Raw genomic sequence first — 26,230 nt, 5'->3', positions numbered from 1 at the left:
ACATCACAATACAATTGAATACAAGTTAAAATCATGTGCGCTTTTTAGTGTTAGATAAAGAAAAAATAACTATATTACAATTAGAAAATGGCTAACAGGGTTTATTACAATAGTCTTGGTAACAGGGTTGAATGGCTGTGCTTGATGAATGCACACCATCATTTGAGTAAAAATTGATAAAAATTATTTCTGCAGTAATTCATTTGCCCTATTGATAAACTAAAAATGGCTTATTTTTGTTATCTTAATATAAGTAAATATGATTTTCGCATGTGTCTCTAGTCAAGTGCCTTCAAAACTAATATGAGGGAGACACAGGCAAAGGTCCATTGTGGTGTTTTGCTTTTGTCAACATTTAATTTCACTTGATTAAATCTGATAGACTCAGTTAGACTTGGAGCTGGATCAGACAAGACAAATAAGACGATATATATAAAAAAAGAATATATATATATATATATAAATGGCTAACAGGGTTTCTTACAATAACCTTGGTAACAGTCTATTCTGTTGTATTGATTTTCTAATCTATTTTATTGATTTGACACAAAATGTAGTGGCGATGGCTCCAACCATTCAGCCCTGTTATCAAATTTATTGTAAATTACAACAAATTAACTGCAAAATTAAAAATGTCCCCCTAAATAGCTAGAGTAATACCCATTTAGGCGTATTTTTATTTGATTTTCTTACAAAAAAAATACTTTTTATTTGTAAGTTTATTGCTAGAAAATAACAAAATCACACTAAGTATTGGTATTCAGACATACTAATTTTTTGTAAACAAACACACACACACACACACACACACACACACCTCTGAGGTCAGCAGTGAATAATATTTTCTAACGTTTAGGCATTTCCTCTCCTTTCACTTACCATTTGTTAAAAAAATCAAGGGTTTCAAGTCCTATTTTGCACACTATACAGATAAACAAGAATGGCATAAACAAAAACAAAAACTTTCCCATTCATTTTTTAACAAGTGAGCCGTCTCCTCCCCCTAACAGCATTCCTTAATATTGGAGGTTGGAAACATTTCCTTCATTCAGGACCGTCGGTGCGTTATGCGTGTTGAGGGAGCAGTAATGCTTTGGTTCTACGCGTGGAGTCGCCTCAAATAACCCAGAACTAATGTGTTCACGACTGCAGGCAGGTTAACAGCTAACAGGCTAACAGCTAGCGCTAGATATCCAGTGTGCCGCTCTGAGGCCAAACTACTGGCATCCGTCAACAGAAACCCAACACCAAACTACCGGTGGCGCTGACCCAACCTGCCCCAGAGCAGCCAGCCTGTGATTGATGCCGTCATGAGATACAAGCGAGCGAGATGAAAGCCTGCCTTGTCAACAGCTCAGAAGGTTCTGGCATGGCTTCCATCCTTAACTGTTCAGCTCTATGACTGTGACTCCAAACAGAGCAGATCCTAAAGCTGTGCCAAGCCTTGAATGAGGGGAGTGACACTATTCCTTCTGATGCCACCAGCAAGAGTCCTGTGTTATCCTACTGGAAAATCCAGTTCAAACCAGCTTCTGATGGTTTCCACCCTCACAAAGTCCAAAATGGCAAAAACTTGATATTATAAATGTCATAATCATTTGTTAACAAACAAGTATTCATTACTTCAATGAGCTCATTGTTTCTGCCTTCAATTATTACATTGTTTAAATTAATACATTTTTACCTGTGATTTTGGATATGTACATTGTGTGTATTGTGAAAAGTGTTATACAAATAAATGTGAATTGAATAATGAAAAAAAAAAAAAAAAAAATTCTTGAAAAGAAAACCTTATTTATTAGTAGGCCATCATATTTGATCATTATTTCATAGAAGAAGAAGAAGAAAAAAAATAGTCTGAATAAACATATAGTCATAAACTATATCTTGATCTTGAATTCAATGTATTCTGCAATTTACTGCAACAACAAAACTTCCTCTTCAGCCTAAAAAAGATTATTTATTATTTATTCATGTTTGTGTGGCACCTTCAATGTTACAAACAAACAGATGAAGTTTATCTTTATCAAGGTTAATTATTAATGCTTATTAATATTTAAAACACTTTTGTCCGCCAAGGCAAAGTCATATGAAGTGAAGTGAAACAACAATAAAAAAAATGTAATAGTAAATTACAGAAAAGACCCTCATGAGTCATGACTCAATAATACGTTTTTAAAAATATCACAATTTTCCCTTCTGTATTACAAAGCTCAGGTATAATACAATATTGGGTAACACTTTATTTTACAGTGTCCTTGTTACATGTTACATGTACTTACTATAGTAATAACAGTAAATTATGCATAATTACATGCAACTAACCCTCAACCAAACCCTAATCCTACCCTAACCCTATAGTTGCTTAATATTACTCAGTACTTAAAGGGATAGTTCACTTTGAAATTAATTTTTGGTATGTTTTAGCTTACCTCAAGGGCATCCAAGATGTAGGTGTCTTTTTTTCCGCAGTAGTTTCAATTTTGATATTTTTAGGTCAAACCGTTCTTGTCTGTCAGTCATATAATGCAGGTCTATGGTCACTGTCTCAAAGAGCAAGCACAGAGTCCAAATTAAAACAATTCCCCGTCGTCCAAATTAAACAATTCCCCATCGTAAGTACACATTGATGGCCTAAGACACGAAACGAGCGGTTTGTGTGAGAAAACGAACAGTATTTATATCGTTTTTACCTCTTATACACAGCCATGTCCAAGTGATCTGATCTGACGTGTACGCAGACTGTTGCATAGATATATAAACACTAGATGTCGCCTTGTCTACGGCAGTTCATTGGAACGAATGTCTTTAAGGCAACATCTAGTGTGTATATATCTATGCACCAGTCTGCGCACACATCAGATCAGATCACTTGGACATGGCTGTGTATAAGAGGTAAAAACGATATAAATACTGTTCGTTTTCTCACACAAACCGCTCGTTTCGTGTCTTAGGCCATCAATGTGTACTTACGATGGGGAATTGTTTAATTTGGACTCTGTGTATGCTCTTTGAAACAGTGACCATAGACCTGCATTATATGACTGACAGACAAGAACGGTTTGACCTAAAAATATCAAAATTGAAACTACTGCGGAAAAAAAGACACCTACATCTTGGATGCCCTTGAGGTAAGCTAAAACATACCAAAAATTAATTTCAAAGTGAACTATCCCTTTAAATATATAATTACACTGTAACAATGACACCTTAAAATAAAGTGTAACCCAATATTGTAAATGTAAAAACAATGATATTTGTGCCCCTGGATCACAAAACCAGTCACATGGGTAATTGTTTTTATATTGATAGGACAATATTTGGCCGAGATGACTATTTGTAAATCTGGAATCTGAGGGTGCAAAAACTCAGAAACATTGAGAATCTCCTTTAAAGTCGTCCATTTATGTTGGCGATTGTGCAGCATTCACTCACAAAAATAAATGTTTTATATATTAACGGTAGGAAATGTACAAAATATATTCATGGAACATGATCTTTACTTAATATCCTAATGATGTTTGGCATAAGAGAAAAATCGATAATTTTGACCCATTCAATGTATTGTTGGCTATTGTCACAAATATACCAGTGCGACTCGAGACTGGTTTTGTAATAAACCTGAATATTTTGTCCAGTTTAACATATGCTGCTCTTTTATAGGACTGAGCCTCAAACGAAAAAAATAGTGTATGGCCCTGTTTACATCTGGTATTAAGATGCGTTTTAGTCGATCGGATCACAAGTGGACGACGCTATATATACAGGTGTAAACGGGATCTAAAATGTTTTGAGCTCGTCCACTTTCGACCACATCCAGAGGTAGTGGAAAACACATTCGACCGGATTACTTTCGTAGTGTAAACGCTCATGTGGTCGAATGTGTTCAAACGGTCTTCTCTCCGTCTACTGATCTAATGCGGGAACATTATGGGAAGAGCTCTAGCTAGACGGGATTTTAAACTTTGTCGACTGGAGACTCAAGTTTGGTTTGAAGATGAAAAATGTACCAAAAACACAATGTTCTCTCTCCATTCCTGATTTCTAACACACACTCACAGCGTTAACACACACACTCAGAGCAGACACTAAAGCTGATGATCTCTGTATGTTCATCAGGTCACGTTCATATGTAAATTGCGTGAGCTTATTTAGTCCATTAGATTGAAAGATCTGAAAAAACCCATACATTTACCCATCCATCGATTTTCTCCTCGAAGAAATCAGGACAGAAGTGGACAAAAGAGACACCAGGTGTAACCGGGAATGTGTCTCCTTCGTCTACTTATGATCCGATCGACCAAAACGCATCTTAATACTAATAATAATAGATGTAAACAGTGCCTAAAATCACTATGAAGAGCTTCATCTTTACAGTGAGTCGTCGGAGAGTTTGTTTTTCCCAGCTGGGCTGAGATGGACTATCAACAATCCTTTCTTTATTTGTTTCACAGGTGCTTCCAATGGTTAACCGATATTTTTGATTAGCACATTCCTATAAGCCCAAAACCACAGCCTGCGTAACATGCGCACATTAGAGGTCTGAATGAACTGGGTTTAGCCGTGGATGTGTCATTAGCTGTGTAGTGAAAGGAGAAGCCACAGTCATTCCTAAAGGGACGGGACACGACGGAAAAAAGCGACCGAGAGAGAACAAGAGGGAGGCACAAAATTCATATGTTCCAGTGACAAACAGCCGCTGGACATCTGGCTAAATGATGCATGCTTTGTACAACCGCGGTAATGTCCTGCCAAACAATAAAACAGACGTCCAGCAAAAATGCATTCCAGCAAAGTCATAAATGATGTACTGTAGTTTTAGCTTCGGACGGGCCACCCACGGACCATTCAGGAACATCTGATGCATATTACACGCAGTCTGTTTACTTTCCTGTAAACACTATAAAATACTATATATTTCTATAAAATATGTTTCCCAAACTGGGGTTTGTGAGATGATATTTAATTACATGCAAAATTAAAATAAACAAAATAAAAAGAATCAACATAAAAAACACATACTAAAAAAGATTAATGATAATTCATTTGCTTACCAGCAACTCATGTGAACTGCCAACTTAAATGACTAAAATATAACGACTATATAATGAACTATAATTTAAAAACATGGATGATACTCTAGATTTGTTTGAAATAGAGCAAAGAAGTAAAAAGCGAAGTGGTTTATGACTTTCCATCAATCAGACGGGCCAGAATTAGCTTTAACATGGACTAGATCTTCTGCTTAAAAGGCAGGAGTCTGGAAACACAAGACTATAAATGACATTACTTGGTATCCAAACAATAATATCTAATTCTATTTTATAAATGGCTGTCCTTTCCTCCCCCTCTCTTCAGCTCTATGTGCGAGTCTTCAGTATTTATCCTTCAGTGAATCCAGTCTGTTGTTACACTCCCACTAAGAAGGCCGAGCATCTCCTCAAACCTGCGATTATGTCTCTCAGCTCTCGGCCCAGTGACTCCTCGTGCCGAGAAGACCCTGAGAGATGGGAACGCTGCTAGTGCCAGGGAATCAGAGCCGTTGGAATGACTCCACGCTCAATAAAGCACTGTTTGGTTTTCGACATTAGCAAAACACATTTTCCCCTTCACAGACATGAGGGAGCGCGATCCGTGAGGACTGATGGACTGTGGAGACTAACATACTGAAGCACATGTACTTGATCTTATATTTAACTGCAATGTGCTATTCGATATTACATTTAAAGTTAATATATGTGACCCTGAATCACAAAACCAGTCACGAGTCGCACGGGTATATTTGTGGCAATAGCCAACAATACATTGTACGGGTCAAAATTATCGATTTTTCTTTTATGCCAAAAATCATTAGGATATTAAGTAAAGATCATGTTCCATGAAGATATTTTGTAAATTTCCTACCGTAAATATATAAAACATTTATTTTTGTGAGTGAATGCAGGACAATCGTGAACATAAATGGAGAATTTTAAAGGAGATTTTCTCAATGTTTCGAATTTTTTTGCACCCTCAGATTCCAGATTTTCAATCTCGGCCAAATATTGTCCTATCCAAACAAACCATACATCTATGGAAAGCTTATTTATTCAGCTTTCAGATGATGTATAAATCTCAATTTCATAAAATTGACCCATTCAACTGGTTTTCTGATCCAGGGTCACAATTTTTAAATGTATCAGCATTACATATGAGTGATTACAAATGTTTTTAAATACATGGCATTCAAGTTTAGGTCGAAATGAAATTAACAATAGTTTGGTTTAGGGGCTGTTTACACGACAGCGTTTTCAAGTAAAAACAAAAAACTTTTTATGCATTCTGGCCGCTCATTTACATGACAACTGCGTTTTGAAAACGAGTTTCAAAGTGCAAGTTTCTAAAAACGATCTACTTGTAAACAACAAAAATGTGAATCTCTGAAGACGATGACGTCATGCACATGCGTGTTACTTGTTCAGTCTATAGTGTTTCATCGCCATCTACTGGCCTGGCAGAAGAATACAGCGTTTTTTGTCGTTTTCGCGGATCCGTGTGAATTGGGATCGTTTTGACAACGGTGTCGTCATTACGTGGAAAACTCAAAGGGAAAACTTCTCAGTTTTAAGCACATCATTGTCGTGTAAACGTACCCTAAGTTTGCACTTAAGTATATTCTTTCAATGCATATAATTTCTGTAAAAAGTGTACTGTTTTTTATAAGTATGCTAAAGTGTATTAGCCTACTTTTCCCCCTCCCTCTGGCTGAACATTACAGGGCCAGACTCTATTACAAACAGGATAAATTTGATATCTGGAGAGTGAGCTGAAAACAGCATTTAATCTTGTTAATACACATCCTGAACAAAAGGCTGCAGAAATTATAGGCCATTAACATTGATAAGCAACTCTGGCAATGGTCATTCTGCAATGATTTCATCCAACCTTTATAGATCAGGAGAGTAGCACACAATGATCAACCCCAAATTGGATTTTAAATGGGGTTTCAGAGAATCGAGGAAATGGGAACAAAGGGACAGGATGAATGGCTTGTTGGTTGATCAGTGGTTTCACTGAACTGGTGCGGATAAAAACCCCTCAGGGATCGTTGGACCAGCTAAAAAAAAACATATTGACCACCTTAATGACCCTGTTTTTCCATCCGGACAATCAATTCATAAGGTAAACTTCATAAATGGCCTAAATCATTTCTAGAATTACATTTTTATATATATATATAGTGTGCAAATACAGACCTGTTTGCATCATAAAATATTCATACACACAATATGAACTGAATGAATATACTATAGAAATATTTGGAGATGCATATTGCACAGTATGATCAAAGGGACCGTGAGCATGTTTTGTACAACGTTTAAATTGTGTCTTAAGGTTTGGAGGGATTGAAGTCACACTTCATACGGACCCCAATATGAGGCAATCAACAGTAACTCTCACTGTACTCTTTCATCTCTCTGCTCTCTCTTGTTCTGCCTCTCTGACTCGACCGTTTACCGCGGTTAATCCCCGGAGCGCAGAGCGTCTTCATAAACTCAGATACACGTCAAGAAGGGGCTTGAACACCAACGTCCTTATAAATATTCCCTATTTCTCTTCCACTCAACATTCCCAATTACCGGCTGACAGTCCAAACCCTTCCTTCAGGAATAATCTCACAGGCACTTTTTAATTGTCAAGAGCAAAACATCGTTTTCAGTTTAAATAACCTCAGTAGTTTGATTAATGAAGTCGTCGTGTGAAGACGGCAACTCTGGGGAGACTTACGTTCAAGCCAATGTACGTGGTAATTATTGTTATGACAAACTCACTGGAAGGCCATTATTAGTGGTGTTTACTAAGGAAAGCAACACCATTAAAATTGCTCATACTAACGGTTGGGGATTTGAGGGGGGAAAAAAACACTAAACTACGTGCATTACTTTGTTCTCATTCTGCATCTGCACTTTTTGTTTAGACAAGAATGATGAGTGTCCTGCTTTTACTTTTCTAAGCAATCCGGACAATAAAACAGGTGAAAAAGTACCAGTTGCATTGAAGGAGGAACTTCTCATATAGACTAGAGAACTGAATTTCTTTCTTTTCTCTTTTGGTTTGTTTGAAAGCCACACCACTCACAAATCTAGTTCATAATCAATTTTTGAGAAGTTTACATGGAGAAACTGTAAAAGAGTACAGGGTCTTTCCACACCTTTTGGCCAATGAAATTCCTTGACTTTCCCAGTCGTTCGCAATCAGATGATATTGATTTTCATAAATTTGAATAATTTAAAGGGTTAGTTCACCAAAAAATGAAAATTCTGTCATCATTCACTGACACGCATGTCGTTTCAAACACAAGACTCGTCGTCACTGAAACACAATGGAGATTTCTGTCCCTATATTGAAAGTCCATGTAACCAAAACTTTTGTTTATTGGTTCTCACGCATCAAGCAAGCATGTTTAATGTGCTCTCTGTACTGAATGTGTTTATCAAATAAATCTGTTCATCATTCAGAAGATCTGGATTAAATCGCTTGATTCGTGTGGATTATGTTTTTATGAACTTTCAAAGAGAGGTTTCACATTTTCTCAGGTTTGAAAATACCTTCATATGTGTTTTGAAGATGAACAAAAGTCTTATGTGTTTGGAACGACATGAGGATGAGTAACAGATGACAGAATTATAATTTTTGGGGTGAACCTTTAATACCACCGTTAAATGTAAACTTAGAAAATATCATATGAATTCATTTATAGTGCCCAAATTCACTTGTAACAACTGACTTTAGTGTTTTATTTGTAATAATTTAGATGAAATTGTGAAAAATATAAAAATTAGAGCATGTTTATTTGAATTAATTTTCCAGGCCTGGAAAATTCCCTTATATTTCCAGGTTTATCATGGCTGTGGAAACTTCATTTCCATTGGACACCCAGCAGCTAATGAGAATGAAGCATGAAAAAGTGTCTTCCTAGGTCTAATTTGTGAACAGCCTGGCAATGTTTCTCAGGAGAGAGGTGTGTGTGTGTGTGTGTGTGTGTGTGTGTGTGTGTGTGTGTGTGTGTGTGTGTGTGTGTGTGTGTGTGTGTGTGTGTGTGTGTGTGTGTGTGTGTGTGTGTGTGTGTGTGTGTGTGTGTGTGTGTGTGTGTGTGTGTGTAGAAGCTTGCAGTCTTGACTGGCATTTACACCTCTCAGCCGGGCGCCATCACTGTAATTATTTCCTCAGGCATCTGGGACGGGACGAGGCTGAATGCCAGCAGAACAGCAGACGTTCACGGAGAGCGATCCCTAAAAGTGGACACTGCTGCCACAGCGGGACTCAAAGCTCATGTTCGTCACAGAGGAATCAATGACCTGTTAGTGGAAATCACTGTCTGATTTAGAGCTCGGAGCTCTGGATCTATTAATAGCAGTGTCTCCATCCACCCCGGACATCTGTGAAGACAAAACTGAGATTCAAACCCCTACCTGTCCTCGATGAGCTGGTCTCTGTGCATCCACGTGACGGAGGCTGTGGGATATCCCGTCACCACACAGGGGAGCAGCACGCTCTCCCCCACGACTTTAGACACTGGTTGAGGCTCCAGGAGAAACTCCAGGGTTCTCTCCTCTCCGGATTCTGCACAACACAGAGAAGTCGATGCAGTCAGTGTCTGCCCATGTGCATCACTTGGCACAAAAAAATTATAATAAAAAAAATAAAAATAAATTGTATTAAATAAAAAAAGAATAAAAAAGATAAACAATAAATAAATAAAATAAAAATACTCTAAAAACTATTGCATTACTTATTACTTTCTAAATCCCATATCAACCTCGACTAGTTGAACAACACAAGGATAAACATGAAGCTGATCTTTTAATTCTATCAAATAATTGATATAAATTTGCATAATTTATTCTTCTCCCTATTTAAAGGGAGAAGGTTGCATTAAAACATACATTTTAACATTTTTAACATGACTAAAATTTGATGTTAAATCCACTAGTTTTATATAGAATTGTTCTATAGTCTATACAATATTTAATGCAATTACATCAGAAGTAACTGTAATTAAAGTACAGAAAAATTAAGAGTAATCCCTTACTTATAAGTAATTCAATTACAGTAATGAATTACTTAGTAATGCATGACACCCAACACTGTTAATTATTAAAGTCACCACGAAATCAAAATTGACGATTCTTGTTTATTTATGGAATGTTGCAGTATTTACCATAAATGATTTATCAGTGAGCACATCATTATTTTTATTTATTTTTAATCATGTGCCTCGTAATCTGGACTCAAAATAACTTCCCCTCCCTCTTGCAGCATCTCTTCTCTTCTCTGATGACGAGGGCGGGGCAACCTGTCACTCACAGGAGATCCACCAATAGCAAACCACATCCATCCAGTCAATAGCCCACAAACAAAATGAAGCCCCTTTCTACATTTGTTCATGTTCAAGAAGCCGTTTCACTCGAATATAATTCACAATAATGAATATCCAACTTATGTTTCAAGTTCATGGGGTCCAATGTTGTTTGGTTTCCCAACGTTTTGTTCCACAGAAGAAAGAAAGCCATGGAGGTTTGCAACCACATGAGGGTGAAGAAGACAAGAGTTTTAAAATTTGAGTGGACTGTGTCCTTAAGTATGAATTTAACCCAATTTGGGCTTTTTTGTTTGTTTTGCTTTCTTTTCTTAAGAAGTGGGCTAAGACAAAATATCGGAAAAACACAAAGGCATGACACTCAAACAAACAGCAAAGTTTTAAAAGTGCCTCTCCTTGGGGATCTTCTAAAATTACTTACTTTTATTATTATTTTTTAACATTTACTGTATAGACAGTAACCTTTTAGGCTTAAGCTCTTACATTTTTCTCTTTAATACTCATTGTTTATTTATCTCCACGAGGGAAAAATAAATTATTTTATTTCTCTCTTTACATATCACTGCTCCATGTTTGGTGTGATAACCTCATTATTTGAGGTTGGAGCTTCAGGCCTGGTTTGCGTTATAAATCTGCCTGCTGAGGATCTGCCACAAAGCAGCTCAGTTCTCTTTAACTTCAGCATAAATTACATTGTTCTCTTTGATAACACCACATGTGGCCGTCCTGCTCCAGAAGGCTTCCTTTAAAACCCCCTCTCTCTCTCTCCCCACAATTGTGTGAGTTTCAGTAGGGTATGAAAAATCGCATCAGAATCAATGTATTGCATTTTTACTGTCAGGAATGAAGGGAAATTGGCCTTTCCTCCTAAGAGATTTTGTTCTTTTAAGGAGGAAAAAACTTTTTTTGGACAAACCCAACTGAATTTATGTTTATCATGGATTAAGAACTTTTAATATAAAGGGTTATGAATAAAAAATGGGGCACAAACAGGTGTATGGAGGAAGAGGATCTAAGGGAGCAGGTGGAAGTTGGACCCTGGGTTAGGGTTAGACGAGGTTGTGGATGGCTTTGAATGTTAACAGAAGGACTTTGAATTGGATACGAAACTGGACCGGGAGCCAGTGAAGCTGTTGGAGAACAGGAGTGATGTGGTGAATGGAGTGGGTTCGAGTTATGATGCGGGCAGCTGAATTCTGGACCAGTTGAAGTTTACGAAGGGATTTGTGAGGGAGGCCAAAAAGGAGAGAGTTAAAGTAGTCTGTGGACAAGAACGGCAGCAGTGTGAGGGGTAAGGGAGGGGCGGAGGCGATTAATGTTTCGTAGATGGAAGTAGGCAGACCGGGTAATGTTATTGATGTGGGATTGAAAAGATAATGTGCTGTCAAGGATGACACACCCAGACTCTTAACCTGGTGGGAGGGTGAAACGGAGGAGTTATCTATAGTCAGAGAAAAACTGTCAGTTTTGGATAAAGTGTATTTAGTGCCAATGAGGAGTACCTCAGTTTTATTACTGTTTAATTTGAGGGAATTTTGGGTAAACCAGGTTTTTATTTCCGAGATGCAATCAGTAAGGGAGGAGGGCGGGAGAGTGGACGAGGGTTTGGTCGAAAGGTAGAGCTGGGTGTCATCAGCATAACAGTGGAATTGAATGTTACATTTGCGGAAGATATTGCCCAGGGGAAGGAGATAAATGATGAAAAGTAGGGGCCCCAGGACAGAGCCCTGGGGCACACCTGAAGTGACGGCGGAGGTACTGGATTTAAAAGACTTAAATTGAATGAACTGAGTGCGGCTAGAGAGATAGTTCCTGTTGAGGAGGACGGTGTGTACATATGGTATCAAAGGCTGCACTCAGGTTCGATGAGGATGAGGATCAGCTGCCATAAGGAGGTCGTTGGTGATTTTGATAGGTGCTGTTTCAGTGCTATGAAGTGGACGGAAACCGGACTGGAACTGTTCATACAGGTTATTGTGGGATAGATGAAGATGGAGTTGAGAGGCAACAGTTTTTTCAAGAATTTTGGAAATTAATGGTAGATTAATTTCCAATGGATGGTATGGTAGAATTGTAGATTAGATATAGGACGGATATAGGATTTTAATATCCACATGGACAATATCAACCTGCCTCTTACTAAAGACCTCTTACTATAGAGCTGTTTGTGAATGTAAAAGGTTGGCAAAGTTTCAAAGATCATTGATCAACAATGCATGCATTTCCAAAGGATAAGGATTAAGAATCAGGCTCAGATTGATTGGTCTACTCTGTATATATATATATATATATATATATATATATATATATATATATATATATATATATATATATATATATATATATATATGTATGTATGTATGTATGTATGTATGTATATATATATATATATATATATATATATATATATAAATATATAAAAAACATGTTCATGATGGTATATTAATGTGATTGTAAATGTAATGCAAATATTCCTACCCGTCAGTATATGTAAGTGTGCCTCTTCGCTGGTCTTGATGGGTCCGGCGTTCTCGATCACGCATCGGTACAGGCCAGTGTCGGTCTCGCTGGAGTTACTGATGACCAGAGCTCCACTGGCCAGTGCAAACACTCTCTGGTCCAGCTCGACCGGCTCCTTGTTTCGTTCCCAGCGGATGAAGGACACCAGATCAGGGTTGACCTCACAGTTCATCACGTGACTGTCCCCGACCCGCACCGACGCCGCTTCCGGCTGACTGAGGAACCGCGGTATTCCTGAAAACAAAATTACAATCAATTATAGACATGCACCGATGCTACATTTCTCCATCGATTATTCAGAATGACTACCAATACTGGAAAAAAGAGTGATTTGATTTTATTAAGGGAAAAAATATCTCCAAACTAATGCTGTAAACTATACAGGAAAACCCTCTCGTTTGGGACATTACTATAATATTAGAGGTTAAAATCAACAACAAAGCTGACTATTATATTCATTTGGTATTTATGTATTATACTCAAATAAAAACTGAAATGTTTGTATACAACTTAGTTTTCATAAACACTTCTTAATGACAAATTTATTCACTGTAAAAAATTGCAGCCCTAATTTACAGCCATTTACCGTTTATTTACAGCTCTCTTTTTTACAGTATGTTACTGTAAAAAGTTCAAAAACTAGTATTTATACTGATAGTACTGTGAACTTACTTAATTTGAGTCCACTGAAAATTAACATCTCTTAATATAAACATGACTTTAATATCCTTGATTGTTAATTAATTTAGTGAAACATTTTTTATTATATTTTTTGCATCCAACGTTTTATATCTACTTGGTTCCAACGGCGGTTTGATTGTGTTTTCAGCATCATTACTCCAGTCCTCAGTGTCACATGATCCTTCAGAAATCATTCTAATGATATTGATTTGCTGCTTTATCAACTTTGAAAACCGTTGTGCGGATTAATATTTTTGTGGAGACTGTGATTTCTTTTTTTCCCAGGATTCTTTGATAAATAGAACAGCATTTATTTGAAATAGAAATGTTTTTGTAACAATTTAAAAGTCCTTACTGTCACTTTTGATCAATTTAATGCATCCTTGCTGAATAAAAGTATGAATTTCTTTGCAAAGAACTGTTCAAACTTGTTTTGAACAGCACTGTACATTACTACTGCAAAACTTATGAATCGGGGTGGATGTAATTTATGTAGAAGTATTGTAAATAACTAGGCGAGATCTGCACATGAAAATGATTTTCACATCTAATGCCAACATGCTCCTTTTCCCACAGCCGTAATCTCATGCTGGGCAAAGTAAATGAAATATCTCTATGAGATATCAAATAACTCGTAAAAAGCAAATGGCTTGCAGAGGCAGATGAAAAAACCCTGGAGAAGTCATGGACTGAACAGGACACTTCTGATAAAAAACACTCCAGGAGGGCTGGATTTTATTTTATTTTATTCGTTAAAAGGCTGAAAAGGGCTCTATATTTAATTCAGCTAACTTCCTCAAGTCTTCCACATGATTTGAACACTAAAGCAATTCAGTGGAGGTCATCGAAGCAGTAAGTTCATCACTTCATGAGCAGAGCGTTAAACACTTTGCCTAATAGGCTACAATTGCCTCCACTTAATCACAATTCACTCTCATTTATAGAGTCGCTGCTCGTTTTACATGTTTGTCTACAGTCCTGCCTCATAGGGACATCAAATTATGAAAATAATATACTCTATGTGCAAACTGAATGTAATGTTTTTGGACATTTAACTGTGAAAATGTATTACAGGTTAAATTACATTAAATGAAATTAGCTTAACTTTAGAGTGCTTTTTGACCCACTTACGTACATTTGTCTTTGAAATATTAAAGTGCTGCGGAATGAACGGACAAGAATTTATGGTAAACTAAAATATACTTATATATAATTTCTATTAAAACAATGTCATGCGTTTAAATATGTTTGTAATTACACATTTGAAGTTGCAAAAGTTGTAACACACAACATTTAAAATTATACTTTACTTTAGTACGTTAGTCAACAAAAGTGTATTTCTTTAAAGCATGACAAAAGATTATTACAACATAATTTACAATGCACTTTAAAGCAAAACTTAATTTGACATCATTGCAAAGTGCACTTTTAAAAGTGCATATTAATGCAAGTGCACTCGATTTAACTACACTTAAGCTGCCTTTTATTTAACCAATATTATTATGCAAGTACAGTTTTTGATTAACTTATGGGCTTTTTGAGGCTGTTGTGTCGATTGCAATATTGAGGTGTTCAGTTTTATTTTCATTTTGGAAAATAAACATGTGATCGATCTCCTCACAAATCAACTGTTTCTTGTTTTTCACAGGCATGTTTCTTAAGTGTTGAGAACTAGTGCATCTCTGAGCCTACATTTAGTACAAGGAAAATATTGAAGTTTAGATACTCTAAGACTTTTACTCAAGCACAGTTGTAATGTGTGATTTTTGCTGTAAGATATCTTCACTTAAGTATGGTAAGATTTGGTAAGAGCTGCTTTAGCATTAGCATCGCTGCTAAAGCTTAAAACAGAGACCCATGCAGGTGAACATAAAGACTCGTATACATGTGCATGTCTTTGTGAGGGACAAGGAGAGAAAAGTGATGTGGATTCCTTTGTCTGGCATTAGTCGGTTACAGACATGCCATGCTCTCGCTCTCTGTTAATGTGAAAGAGCATGCAGTGAGAGATGCTATCAGCGCTGAACAGAGAACAGCATTCATTCATCTCCACAGGCTCTGCTTTATAACAGCAGACAGAAAGCTTTCACTGAGCACGCTGAGGGCTTTCATACCCTTATAAACTATACACAAAATCAGCCTTTTACAACAGAACAGCTTTTAAACTCTTAAAGGAAACTTTCTGGGGAGATTTCTGTCTAAGTACTAGTACTGATATGAGCAAATCAAGAAAAGACAAAAATCCAGGCATAGTTAGAAACACTTCTGTATGGCTACAGTATAAAAGATTGACAGTATATTTAAGGGGCAATGCATGGTTATTAATGCAAAATTTAAAAAAATGTGCTACTACTTTTGTATATTGGTACATATTAATATTATAAACTAAACTAAATTAAAATCAAATTAAATAAAATAAAAAAATATAAAATACAAATGAATCTTGTAAATGTCAGTCTTCTATATCTTACATTCAGTCTTCCATCTATAATACAACAGAATGTTAATTTTATACAGAATGATGCCTTAAATTGATCAAAAGTGACAGCAAAAGACTATTATACTGTTCCGAAAAACTCTATTTCAAATAAATATTGTTATTTTTAAATTTAAATTCATTTAAAGAATCCCCCAAAAAAAATATTAAAAAAAAATTATCAGGGTTTCCACGAAAATATGAAGCAGCTCAACATCGATAACAAGAAATGTTTCTTGAGCAGCAAATCATCATATTATTATGATTTCTGAAGGATCATGTGACACTGAAGACTGGAGTAATGATGCTGAAAATTCCAGCATCAAACCAGCCGGCATGGGAATTCATGCTGGTTTTAACTGGTCGTTTCAGCAGGGTCCAGTAAAGCAAATATTCGTGGTTTCGAAAACGGTTCAGGCAATGTGTTTTGGTGGCAGTGGAAACTCTCCCTGCTGTTTTATTCTTCCTCTGTTTCGTCCTCTCCAGCCAGAGAGTCCAAGACCAACATTTGTTGAGTGATTCATTACACTGGTGGAGATGCTACATGGGAACCAGTGCTGTGCTGTAAGCTTGGACCTCACACACACACACAGACACAAACACACACACACCCCGTCCTGGTGGCCCAGGCATCAATCTCAGTACACAAGAACACGCTACTAACTGGAGATGGGGATTGACAGAGCCATTAGAGTTTATTGGCCAGACTCTAGTGTGATTTCACTGGACAGGACAGTCCACTCAATGGCCAGCTTGTCCCACTGTTTAACAACACATCACCAAATCGCTAATCTAACATGACCATTACAGGTCAGCACTGAGGCACAAGAAAACTAACAATCGATTGGATGACGAGGACTTCCAACTAAGGCTACGCGTACACTAATCCTGATACATTAGAAAATGAATATGTTTTGGCTATTCGTTCACACTGAGACTGTGATTTTATCCCGCGAAACCTGAGCTTTTTGAAGATGCTCTTCCCAAGTTCGCATGAGTGTGAAAATGGAGGTATTCGAAAAACGTTGGCACGTTTAGTCATTTACTGAAGAGTGAACTGATAAATATCTAGTTTTAACTAGTACCTGCTGTGTGCTATTCACTTTCAAGATAAATGTTACTTTGTACAATTTTCATATTACATTCTTGCAAAGAGACAAAATGTACTCACATTGCTGATCTGCAGCAAAACATGAGGAATTGCATTTTCATGCCAGAACTTTATTACGTCTGGTCTCTCTGTATCATCTAAGTGAGGTTTTATAATGGTTTACACATTCGCATTAAGATGATTTTAGTGATTTCTGACATTTCAGTGATTCAAAGTGCTATAGTGTGGACAGAGAGCGCTTTGAAACTAAAATATCATTTTCACAAATATATCCAGATTGATGTAGACATTGCCTAGAGCAGATTCCACACAATGTGAGCCGTAGCGAGGGTAAAACCCTGCAGAGAAAAGTAACCACCTCAAATTAGGGTCCCCTTATGGGATAGTTCACCTAAAAATGAAAATTAGCCCATGATTTACTCACCCTCAAGCCATCCTAGGTGTATATGACATTCTTCTTTCAGATGAATACAATCGGAGTTATATAAAAAAATGTCCTGGCTCTACCAAGCTTTATAATGGCAGTGAATGGGTATATTTTTTGGGAAGTCCATCAAAGTGCATCAATCCACCATAAATAGTGCTTGAAACGGATCTGGCGGGTTAATGAAGGCCTTCTGAAGTGAAGCGATGCGTTGGTGTAAGAAAAATATCTATATTTAAAACTTTATTGACTAAAATAACTAGCTTCCGGCAGACGGCCGTACGCATCGATTTACGGTGAAAGAGTAACACTTGACGCACAACGTAATGATGAACGCGGAAGCACAGAGGATAGAGCAAAACATAACACCGGTCACGAATTAGAAGTCACAAGAATTTTTAAAGAGAAATGTCGGAGGAGCTTGAGTTTGTTGCCCAGCCCTGTTTGTGTGAACCACGAGAGGAGTCGAAGCTTACGCTACATTGGCAAGTTTTACTCTCTTGGCGTAAGTCGACTTGCATAGGCCGTCTGCCAGAAGCTAGTTATTTTAGTCGATAATGTTTTAAATATGAATATTTTTCCGACAGCTTCACTTCAGAAGGCCTTCATTACCCCGCCAGAGCCGTTTCGAGCACTTTTATCATGAATGGATGCACTTTGATGGACTTCCAAAAAAATATACCCATTCACTGCCATTATAAAGCTTGGAAGAGCCAGGACATTTTTTTTATATAACTCCGATTGTTTTCCTCTGAAAGAAGAATGTCATATACACCTAGGATGACTTCAGGGTGAGTAAATCATGGGCTAATTTTCATTTTGGAGTGAACTATCCCTTTAAGGCCCCCAACTTCCATTTACTCCAATCAAACCAAGAAAAATAAGGTATAAGGTCTCTTCTCCCCCGCTGGGCTGAAGCTCATTCATGGTTCATGTGAGACTCTGGATACTCTTCTTTATTGGGTCTTAGAGGCGGCAGGCTGCTCTTTAAAAAGCTCCAGAAATTTACAGGCCCTCGGACAAACGGCTCCCTCCATTTTGCGACAAGGTTTTTAGGCCTGTAGAGTCAGTCGATTTACCGACGCTGTTAAAGCTGGATATGAGGAGATAAATCTGGGGTTGGGAAGGTCTGGAATGAAAACAAAGAGACCAACCTGACCGTAGCGTGGGTTTGAGCAGCAGTGAACAGAAGAGATGGAGCTTATCACTGAAGCAAAGGCTCCACCACAGTGAGGGGAATAAACAGGCTTACCTGTCGTACGCATTACCAACTGTGTGAAATATATCGCCATTACTTATCACTGGGATAATAAACATTATGAACTCGTTTGAGTGTGTAATGCAGAGTGAACATCACCATTTTTTTCCCCGCCATTGACGCAAATTTCTGTGTTTTCACAGTTATACGGTAGGGGGCGCTATAACACATCTTCTGAAAGAGTACTGAATCTCCAGATCAAATCACAGGCGAAGAAAATGCAGAAAAGAGCGATCTTAGGTGAAAGAAGATGCATATGTAAAATAACGCGATCATCAACATTAAACAGCATATAAATCAAAACTGCCTAATGTTACTGAATGAAATGTCTTGATCACCGTTCTGAATCCGAAACGGACGTAGTCTTTTACAAAAACTGGATTTTCTACGCTTTTTGCTCAAAATGTTTCCATTAGATTTTAATTAAAAATATAGGGCCAGATTTACTAACAGCTTGCACATTGAGAATAATAATTAATAAGGTTAAAGGTGTACACACCACAAAACACAATGTAGTTGTAAAACGTTTTATGCATTTTCTGAGAATTTGATGTTATGAATTGACATTTGTCCCTTAAAGTCCCCCTGTAGTTAATAATTACATATTTATTTACATACACACCAAAATGACATATTTCTTCATGCCTTAAAATAGCTTGAATGTAACTCGACACCCTTGCCTCATTTAGTATACGAGGTTCTATGTATATGCAAATGAGCCCCGCCTCCACTCACTCACTCAGCTCAGAGATCCACTGGTTGACGATCACACGTTGATCTGATTGGTTACAAGGTAGTTTGTGATGTCAGAAACGCCAGCGATTTCAAAGCGTGTGTTTGAGACTGTCTTTGGTTCACTGCAGTTTTAAGGAGAAAATACTCAGCAATGCTGTCGACTTATGAATTTACACATGGTTTGTCTTAAAGCATATTAAAAACACCACATAGACACATAAACAACATTAAAAGCTTGATTTTCCCCTCAGGGGGACTTTAAAAGACTAGGGCTTGATATTTATGATATCATATAAAAGTAAGTTTCTCTTACAATTTTTATTAGTATGTAATTATGTTTGCACTTACTGTATATTGGCCTTGTCAAGCTCAATATTTAAATTGTTATGCAGAATAATTAGTCATCATTAAAATAATAATAATAATAATTCAGCATAAATGGCACTGTTTACTAAGAATGACCAACTACCATTCCATCATCTTTTACTAAAAGACGAGACTTAGGTTGACCACCCTTCATTTTCCTCTCATGAAATATTCATATTGAGGTTTGTGCAATCTTAACATGGCTTCGGTCCAAATAAAAGAGCTGTTTGAGCTCCAGTCATATGTTGTGTAGTTTTATAAATGTTCTGTCTAAGAAGGACCTACAGGAGAAAACTGTCAGCCATAACATGACCCAGTTCAGGGAGGATTCACACTGAGAACTGCATGTCACCTTTCCCAGCCGGTAAATGTTGCATGAGTCTGACAAGCAGAGGTAAATATTTTATAGCGGTCTGCAAGATCTTCTGTTATGAGTTTAAATGGAGTCAACCAGACAGCTGGTCCCAAAACTAACCCGTGCTAAACTAATCTGTGTTTGGTTAAAGGGGTGGTATGCCCTTTTCACAAGATGTTAAATAAGTCTTCGATGTCCCCAGAGTAAAGTTTTAGCTCAAAATACCCCACATATATTTTTATATAGCATGTTAAAGTTGTCACTTTTTGAGGGTGAGCAAAAACGCACCGTTTTGTGTCTGTTCCTTTAAATGCAAATGAGCTGCTGCTCCCGGCACAGGGGGCGGAGCTACAACAGCTTGTGGCCTTTTACCTCACACACACGTGCACTGAATTTTACACACGTTACTTTCATTTATTAATTTTTTTTAGGGTACGTTTACACAACAACGATATGCTTAAAACGAACATGCTTAAATAATAGAAAAAAGTTTTTCCTTTGAGTTTTCGGCGTACAGACGACACCATTGTCAAAACGATCCCCATTCACACGGATATGGGAAAACGACTAAAAACGCTGTATTCTGCCGCCATTAGATGGTGATAAAACACTATAGACTTAACACATAATACGCATGTGCATGACGTCATCGTCTTCAGAGATTCACGTTTTTTGTTGTTTACATGGAGAACGTTTTCAAAAACTTGCACTTTGAAAACCGTTTTCAAAACTTTGCATTTTCAGGCACCCAAAACGCCATTGTCGTGTAAACGAACGGTCAATATGGTTTTTAAAACAAAGTTTTACGTTTTTAGTTGAAAATGGTCTTGTGTAAACAGCTCCTAAAATTACAATCCCAATTTATATATCAGAAAACCTACCAGTTACCAATAAAGATTGTGAGAACAACGGTTTGTTTTATAATGTGGGCTTACCACAGGTTCATCTATTTCCTTTTAACTACCGAGGTCTTCATCTTTTCTAACTATAGAGATGAATCTCAGCGTATGCCCACGGGTTATATTATATTCCGAGCCGGTTTCCCAGAAGCGGCCGACTGCTGACGGACACACACATTAGTGAACGAGCTTCTCTTTCCCACGAGACTGCCTCATCAGAAGTCTAACACAATAAAACTTCACTTCCCATCTGATACATTAGCACTGCATCAATGTGAGATATCACCAGCATACTGTACATTCACATCACATCCACTGACTGAAACCCAAAGCCACAGTTCATACAGAGGTCAAACTCTGACTATAAACCGCCTGCATTTACACACTAACAAACGGAAAAATAACCAATCGTTTTCCAAAATGTAGAAAGTATATGTGTAAGTATAAAGCCTAGTAGCCTGTAACATAAAATCTGATAGTACATGATCCAGAAAAGCAAAGGAAGGAGAGAAAGAGAGAAGCTGATGCAGAAAGACTGTCGAGATCATCTATAAAAGTTACATCAGGAATCCTGAACCATTTTATCACTGCCTGTAATTCTAGTCAATGAAGATTTTAATGTTAATATTTTTTATTTAAAGTCCCACTGTAGTCAATAATTTTATCCCTTAAAACTCATCTTCGATCATCAAAATGACATATTTGTGAAAAAATTTATTCATGCCTAAAAACAGCTTAAGTAACTCGACACCCTTACTTAATTTAGAATAAGCGGATCCATGAATATGCAAATTAGCCCCACCTCCACTCACTCACACAAGCTCAAAATACCTGATCCAAGCGCTTAACCTTACCGTAGTAAATGCTGCACAATGGCAAGTGTAAATACTGGTTTAATTCAGCCATATATTGTATGTTTGAACCAGAAACTGATTCAGAAGAAGAAGAGGAAGAGGGAATTATACAGCTTTGACTACAAGTCGATGCATCAGAATGATAATGAGTTTAATGTCTCGCTCATTACATTGTCAAACACATAACGGTGATTAATATGATTAGCCTTTTGCTTGACTATGTTATCAAACAGCTAATAATGTGTTGCTAATATTACACAAACCATGTTCAGTCTGCCTTCTAAAAATCAGCATCCTTAGAAACGCTTTGAACAACTTCAGCGTCAGTGGAGAAAGGCGTATAGTTCATCATAAGATCATAATATACTGTACATCGCATACATAATTCACTCGCTATACTGGTAAATGTACCCGATTTTTCACATCAACAGAAATATATACAGGGATAACCAGGCTTCTCTTGAGACTCCCCTGCTCCCCAATGGATGAAATGATCTACAAATAAAGTTTGGAATTGTTTATGTTTAGCTGCAAAAATATTAAAGGGGTGGTATTGTGCCCTTTTCACAAGATGTAAAATAAGTCTCTGATGAGTGTGTATTGGCGCTTTTCCACTGCATGGTACGGCTCGGTTCGGTATACAGCACGGTTCGGTTCGCTTTAGCTGATCGTTATAGTTGCCGTCTCTACTGCCATGACATCATCATATTAAATGCGAATTTTTCATTCCGTGTTTCCCCATCCGCTCCTCGGCAACCAACGAGAGGAACGTCTGCACCTCGTCCACTGACCACGATTCAGCCATTTATTTGTTTTAAGTTTATTCTCTTTTTTTGAAGCAAATACTTTTAAAACAGGTGCTACAGTGTTGGCTGTTGTCTACTGGCTATTTAAATCTAGCGGGTTTAGTGTTGTAAATACAATGACCCTGGTAGCCTAGTGATGATCTGTCTGACCAATCAGTGATTGCAGTGTTTTCACGTCACATTTTAGTATCGGTACGGTACGCTTGGAACCTCAACAGAGGTGGTACCATTTAAAGCGAGCCAAAGCGAGCCGTACCGTACCGTACCATGCAGTGGAAATGCGTCATAAGTGAGCCGTACTGAACCGAGCCGTACCGTACCATGCAGTGGAAAAGCGCCAAAGCGTGCCGTACCGAACCGAGCCGCACCGTACCATGCAGTGGAAAAGCGCCATATGTGAAGTTTTAGCTCAAAATACCCCACATATATTTTTATATAGCATGTTAAAGTCACTTTTTGAGGGTGAGCAAAAACACACCGTTTTGTGTCTGTTCCTTTAAATGCAAATGAGCTGCTGCTCCCGGCACAGAGGGCGGAGCTACAACAGCTCGTGGCCTTTTACCTCACACACACATGCACTGAATTTAAAAAAACGTTTAGCCTTTTATGTTGAAACCGGAATCAGACAATGATGGAGAGACTCAAGAAGAAGAGACAACATGTAGAAGCAACAGGACATTTCTGAATGGTAAGTTGATGAATTTATGTTGCTTATGTGTAGTTATCGTCTAGTCATTGATTAGCATATTCTGTCATGATAATCTATAAATCGTGTTCCGGGGGCGGGGTTTATGTAAATTTTAGGGTTGGTGATGTCACTAACCCGGAAGGAATGTGGTGTAGTCCCGACCAGCCGTTTGTTGTAGTCTTTTAAAAGCAATTTCTGTAAAAGCAAATATCTTCCTTTGCTTTGAACTTTGAGCATTGTAACTTTGCAGATGTTGTTTATGCTCAAACAGCAACATTACACACTCACTAAAGTTAGAAAAGTGAAATCATAATCAACCACCCCTTTAAATATTCGCTCGAATCGGCCCTCCAGAGAGGGTTATGGTCAGGTGATCTCGCTCAAACAGCTGAGATGACGTGTATTTAAAGGAAACATCAGTGACAGGTTTGCATTAAATCAGCTGCAACACGAGAGTTTTCAGAAAGCCCAAAACCACCAAACAGGATGACATTTCATTTCACAGTGCCGTGGAGGTAATTGCAAAAGAAATGATTTTCCGTCATGGAGACTAGATGCCAGTGAGATGGACAGTGTAATACGAGTCCAGTCCACAGCGGACACAGGGATTCACAGATCAAAAGTGGACCAATCATGAGGACGACTGGGAAAGATGTTTAACATTCTGCAAAAAGCATGTTTTATGAATTAATTGTGCTTTTAAATATTCTCTAAACATATATAAAGCATGTTTTATGAATCAACTATCTTCTAATAATCCAAAGTTTAATCAAATACATAATAAATGATATTGTTAAATGTGTTTTTAAAAAGCTCTAGATTGAACTTGCTTTGGCTCATCATCAGTGAGAGGTTTTGACCCGTTCTGGTAAAGGGGAGGGGCCTCTGTTTGATCTTGAATTTGCATACAGATGAGCTAATGAAAATGCACACCAGTCCTTTATGCCCTTAAGACACGTCTAGAATATCAACCACACAGACTAATAATTATTGGTGCTGAAACCCGTTATTATTTATTGAGTGTTGTAGAAGTGTGAAGAGATGTGTGTGTCGCTCTCATTGCTCTGTCAGATTTAAAGATGTTTGTCTAAGCTTTTTCTTATAATTGTATAGGAGAAATAAATAAAAATTCACACAGTGAGGAATGTTTTATCGATGTGGACAGTAGCTCAGAAAATTCAGTCTTGGAAAAACGCAATGAAAGATGTTTGAGTTCATATTGCAATTACTTTTGATAGCAGACTAGAATGCAGTTTAAGACCTTAAAAATATTTTAATTCCTTTTATTCAAAATTCTATCATTGTTTTATATATAATAATAATAATAATATTATATTATAAATAAATAAATACATTTTATACATTTAATCAATTGATATATGAAAGAGATTTCATTATTGTCTTAAAAAAGCAGAATTTGATTCATATTTTTTGTAGCCATGTATTATGAATTATTATATTATATTATATTATATTATATTATATTATATTATATTATATTATATTATATTATATTATATTATATTATATTATATTAATATATCAATTATTTTATACGTTTAATCTCATTGCTGTCCTGGTGAAACAACTGAGATGAAAAAGATTTCATTGTTGTCTTGAAAAAGTAGAATTGATTCATGATTTGATGCAGCCATAATGATGAATACTTTGAGTTATACGTTGTGCTGTGTTATATTATATATGTTTTATGTTATATGTTATGTTAAATGTTGTTATGCAATGTTATATGTTGTTATATGTTATGTTATACTGTATATGTTGTTATGTTATGTTATGTTGTTATGTTATATGTTATGTTGTTATATGTTATGTTATACTGTATATGTTGTTATGTTATGTTATGTTGTTATATGTTATGTTATGTTACGTTATGTTACGTTGTTATGTTATATGTTGTTATATGTTATGTTATACTGTATATGTTGTTATGTTATGTTATGTTATATTATGTTATGTTATGTTAAGTTATAAACAGTTTTATAATCAAATTTTATTATGTAATCTCAATGCTGTATTGGTGAAAGAATTCATATAAAAAAGATATTATTTGTCAAAAATATATTCGTAGACGGTTTCTTCTATTTGATTTGATTCGATTCCTTCACATCACATCATGAGCAGTGAGTCACACTATCAATCTTGTTTGTGTGTTTTTCTTCTTTTTTTGTAAAACACAAGAGCAAGAAACTCAACACCTTGGTTTTACACTATTAAGGTGATATATTTTACCCTGATCGACTTGTTCACCATTCTCAGCTACGCTGACCTTCGCGAGAGGTCGTTGCCAGGGGAGACGCTCCACCGCAGGGAGAGGCCGATCGCATTACAAAGCGGAGATAAATGTGTTGTCAGGACCTTGTGTCTCCCTCTTATCAGAGACGGGGGGATTCGTACCTCCACAGGACTCGACTGAGCAGAACAAGACCCTGAACACACCTGTCAATCAAAGCCTCTCAGAACAAGACCCTGAACACACCTGTCAATCAAAGCCTCTCAGACTTCAGCCAATGAGGACAGAGCTGAGCTCATCACCTGCTGATGCCGACGCCCACCAGATAACCCGATTAATGTGTTCTGCACTGACAGATGCTCAGAGATTCACTAAAGGAATAGTGACCCATCGCTCTTTGTGTCTGTTTGAGCATCTGCAGATCTGCTGTGTGTCAGTCGGTCTGG

General features: G+C 37.1%; 1 protein-coding gene across 7 annotated transcripts in view; it reads right to left on the bottom strand.

The window, feature by feature from the left end:
- neo1a (neogenin 1a) overlaps positions 1-26,230 on the bottom strand; it is a 177,613-nt gene that overhangs the window by 66,584 nt on the left and 84,799 nt on the right. For all 7 annotated transcript variants that reach the window (XM_082160902.1, XM_082160896.1, XM_082160900.1 and 4 more), the window contains exons 3-4: positions 12,839-13,114; positions 9,453-9,603 (exon numbers count right to left, since the gene is read on the bottom strand). In XM_082160902.1, coding sequence (XP_082017028.1) covers positions 9,453-9,603; positions 12,839-13,114 — 427 coding nt within the window. The remainder of the gene's footprint in view (positions 1-9,452; positions 9,604-12,838; positions 13,115-26,230) is intronic.

Source organism: Leuciscus leuciscus (genome assembly GCF_965113295.1).
Source record: "Leuciscus leuciscus genome assembly, chromosome: 2".
Taxonomy (NCBI): domain Eukaryota; kingdom Metazoa; phylum Chordata; class Actinopteri; order Cypriniformes; family Leuciscidae; genus Leuciscus; species Leuciscus leuciscus.
Note: the sequence above shows the minus strand (reverse complement) of the source record. Positions and strands in the feature narration are given on the sequence as shown.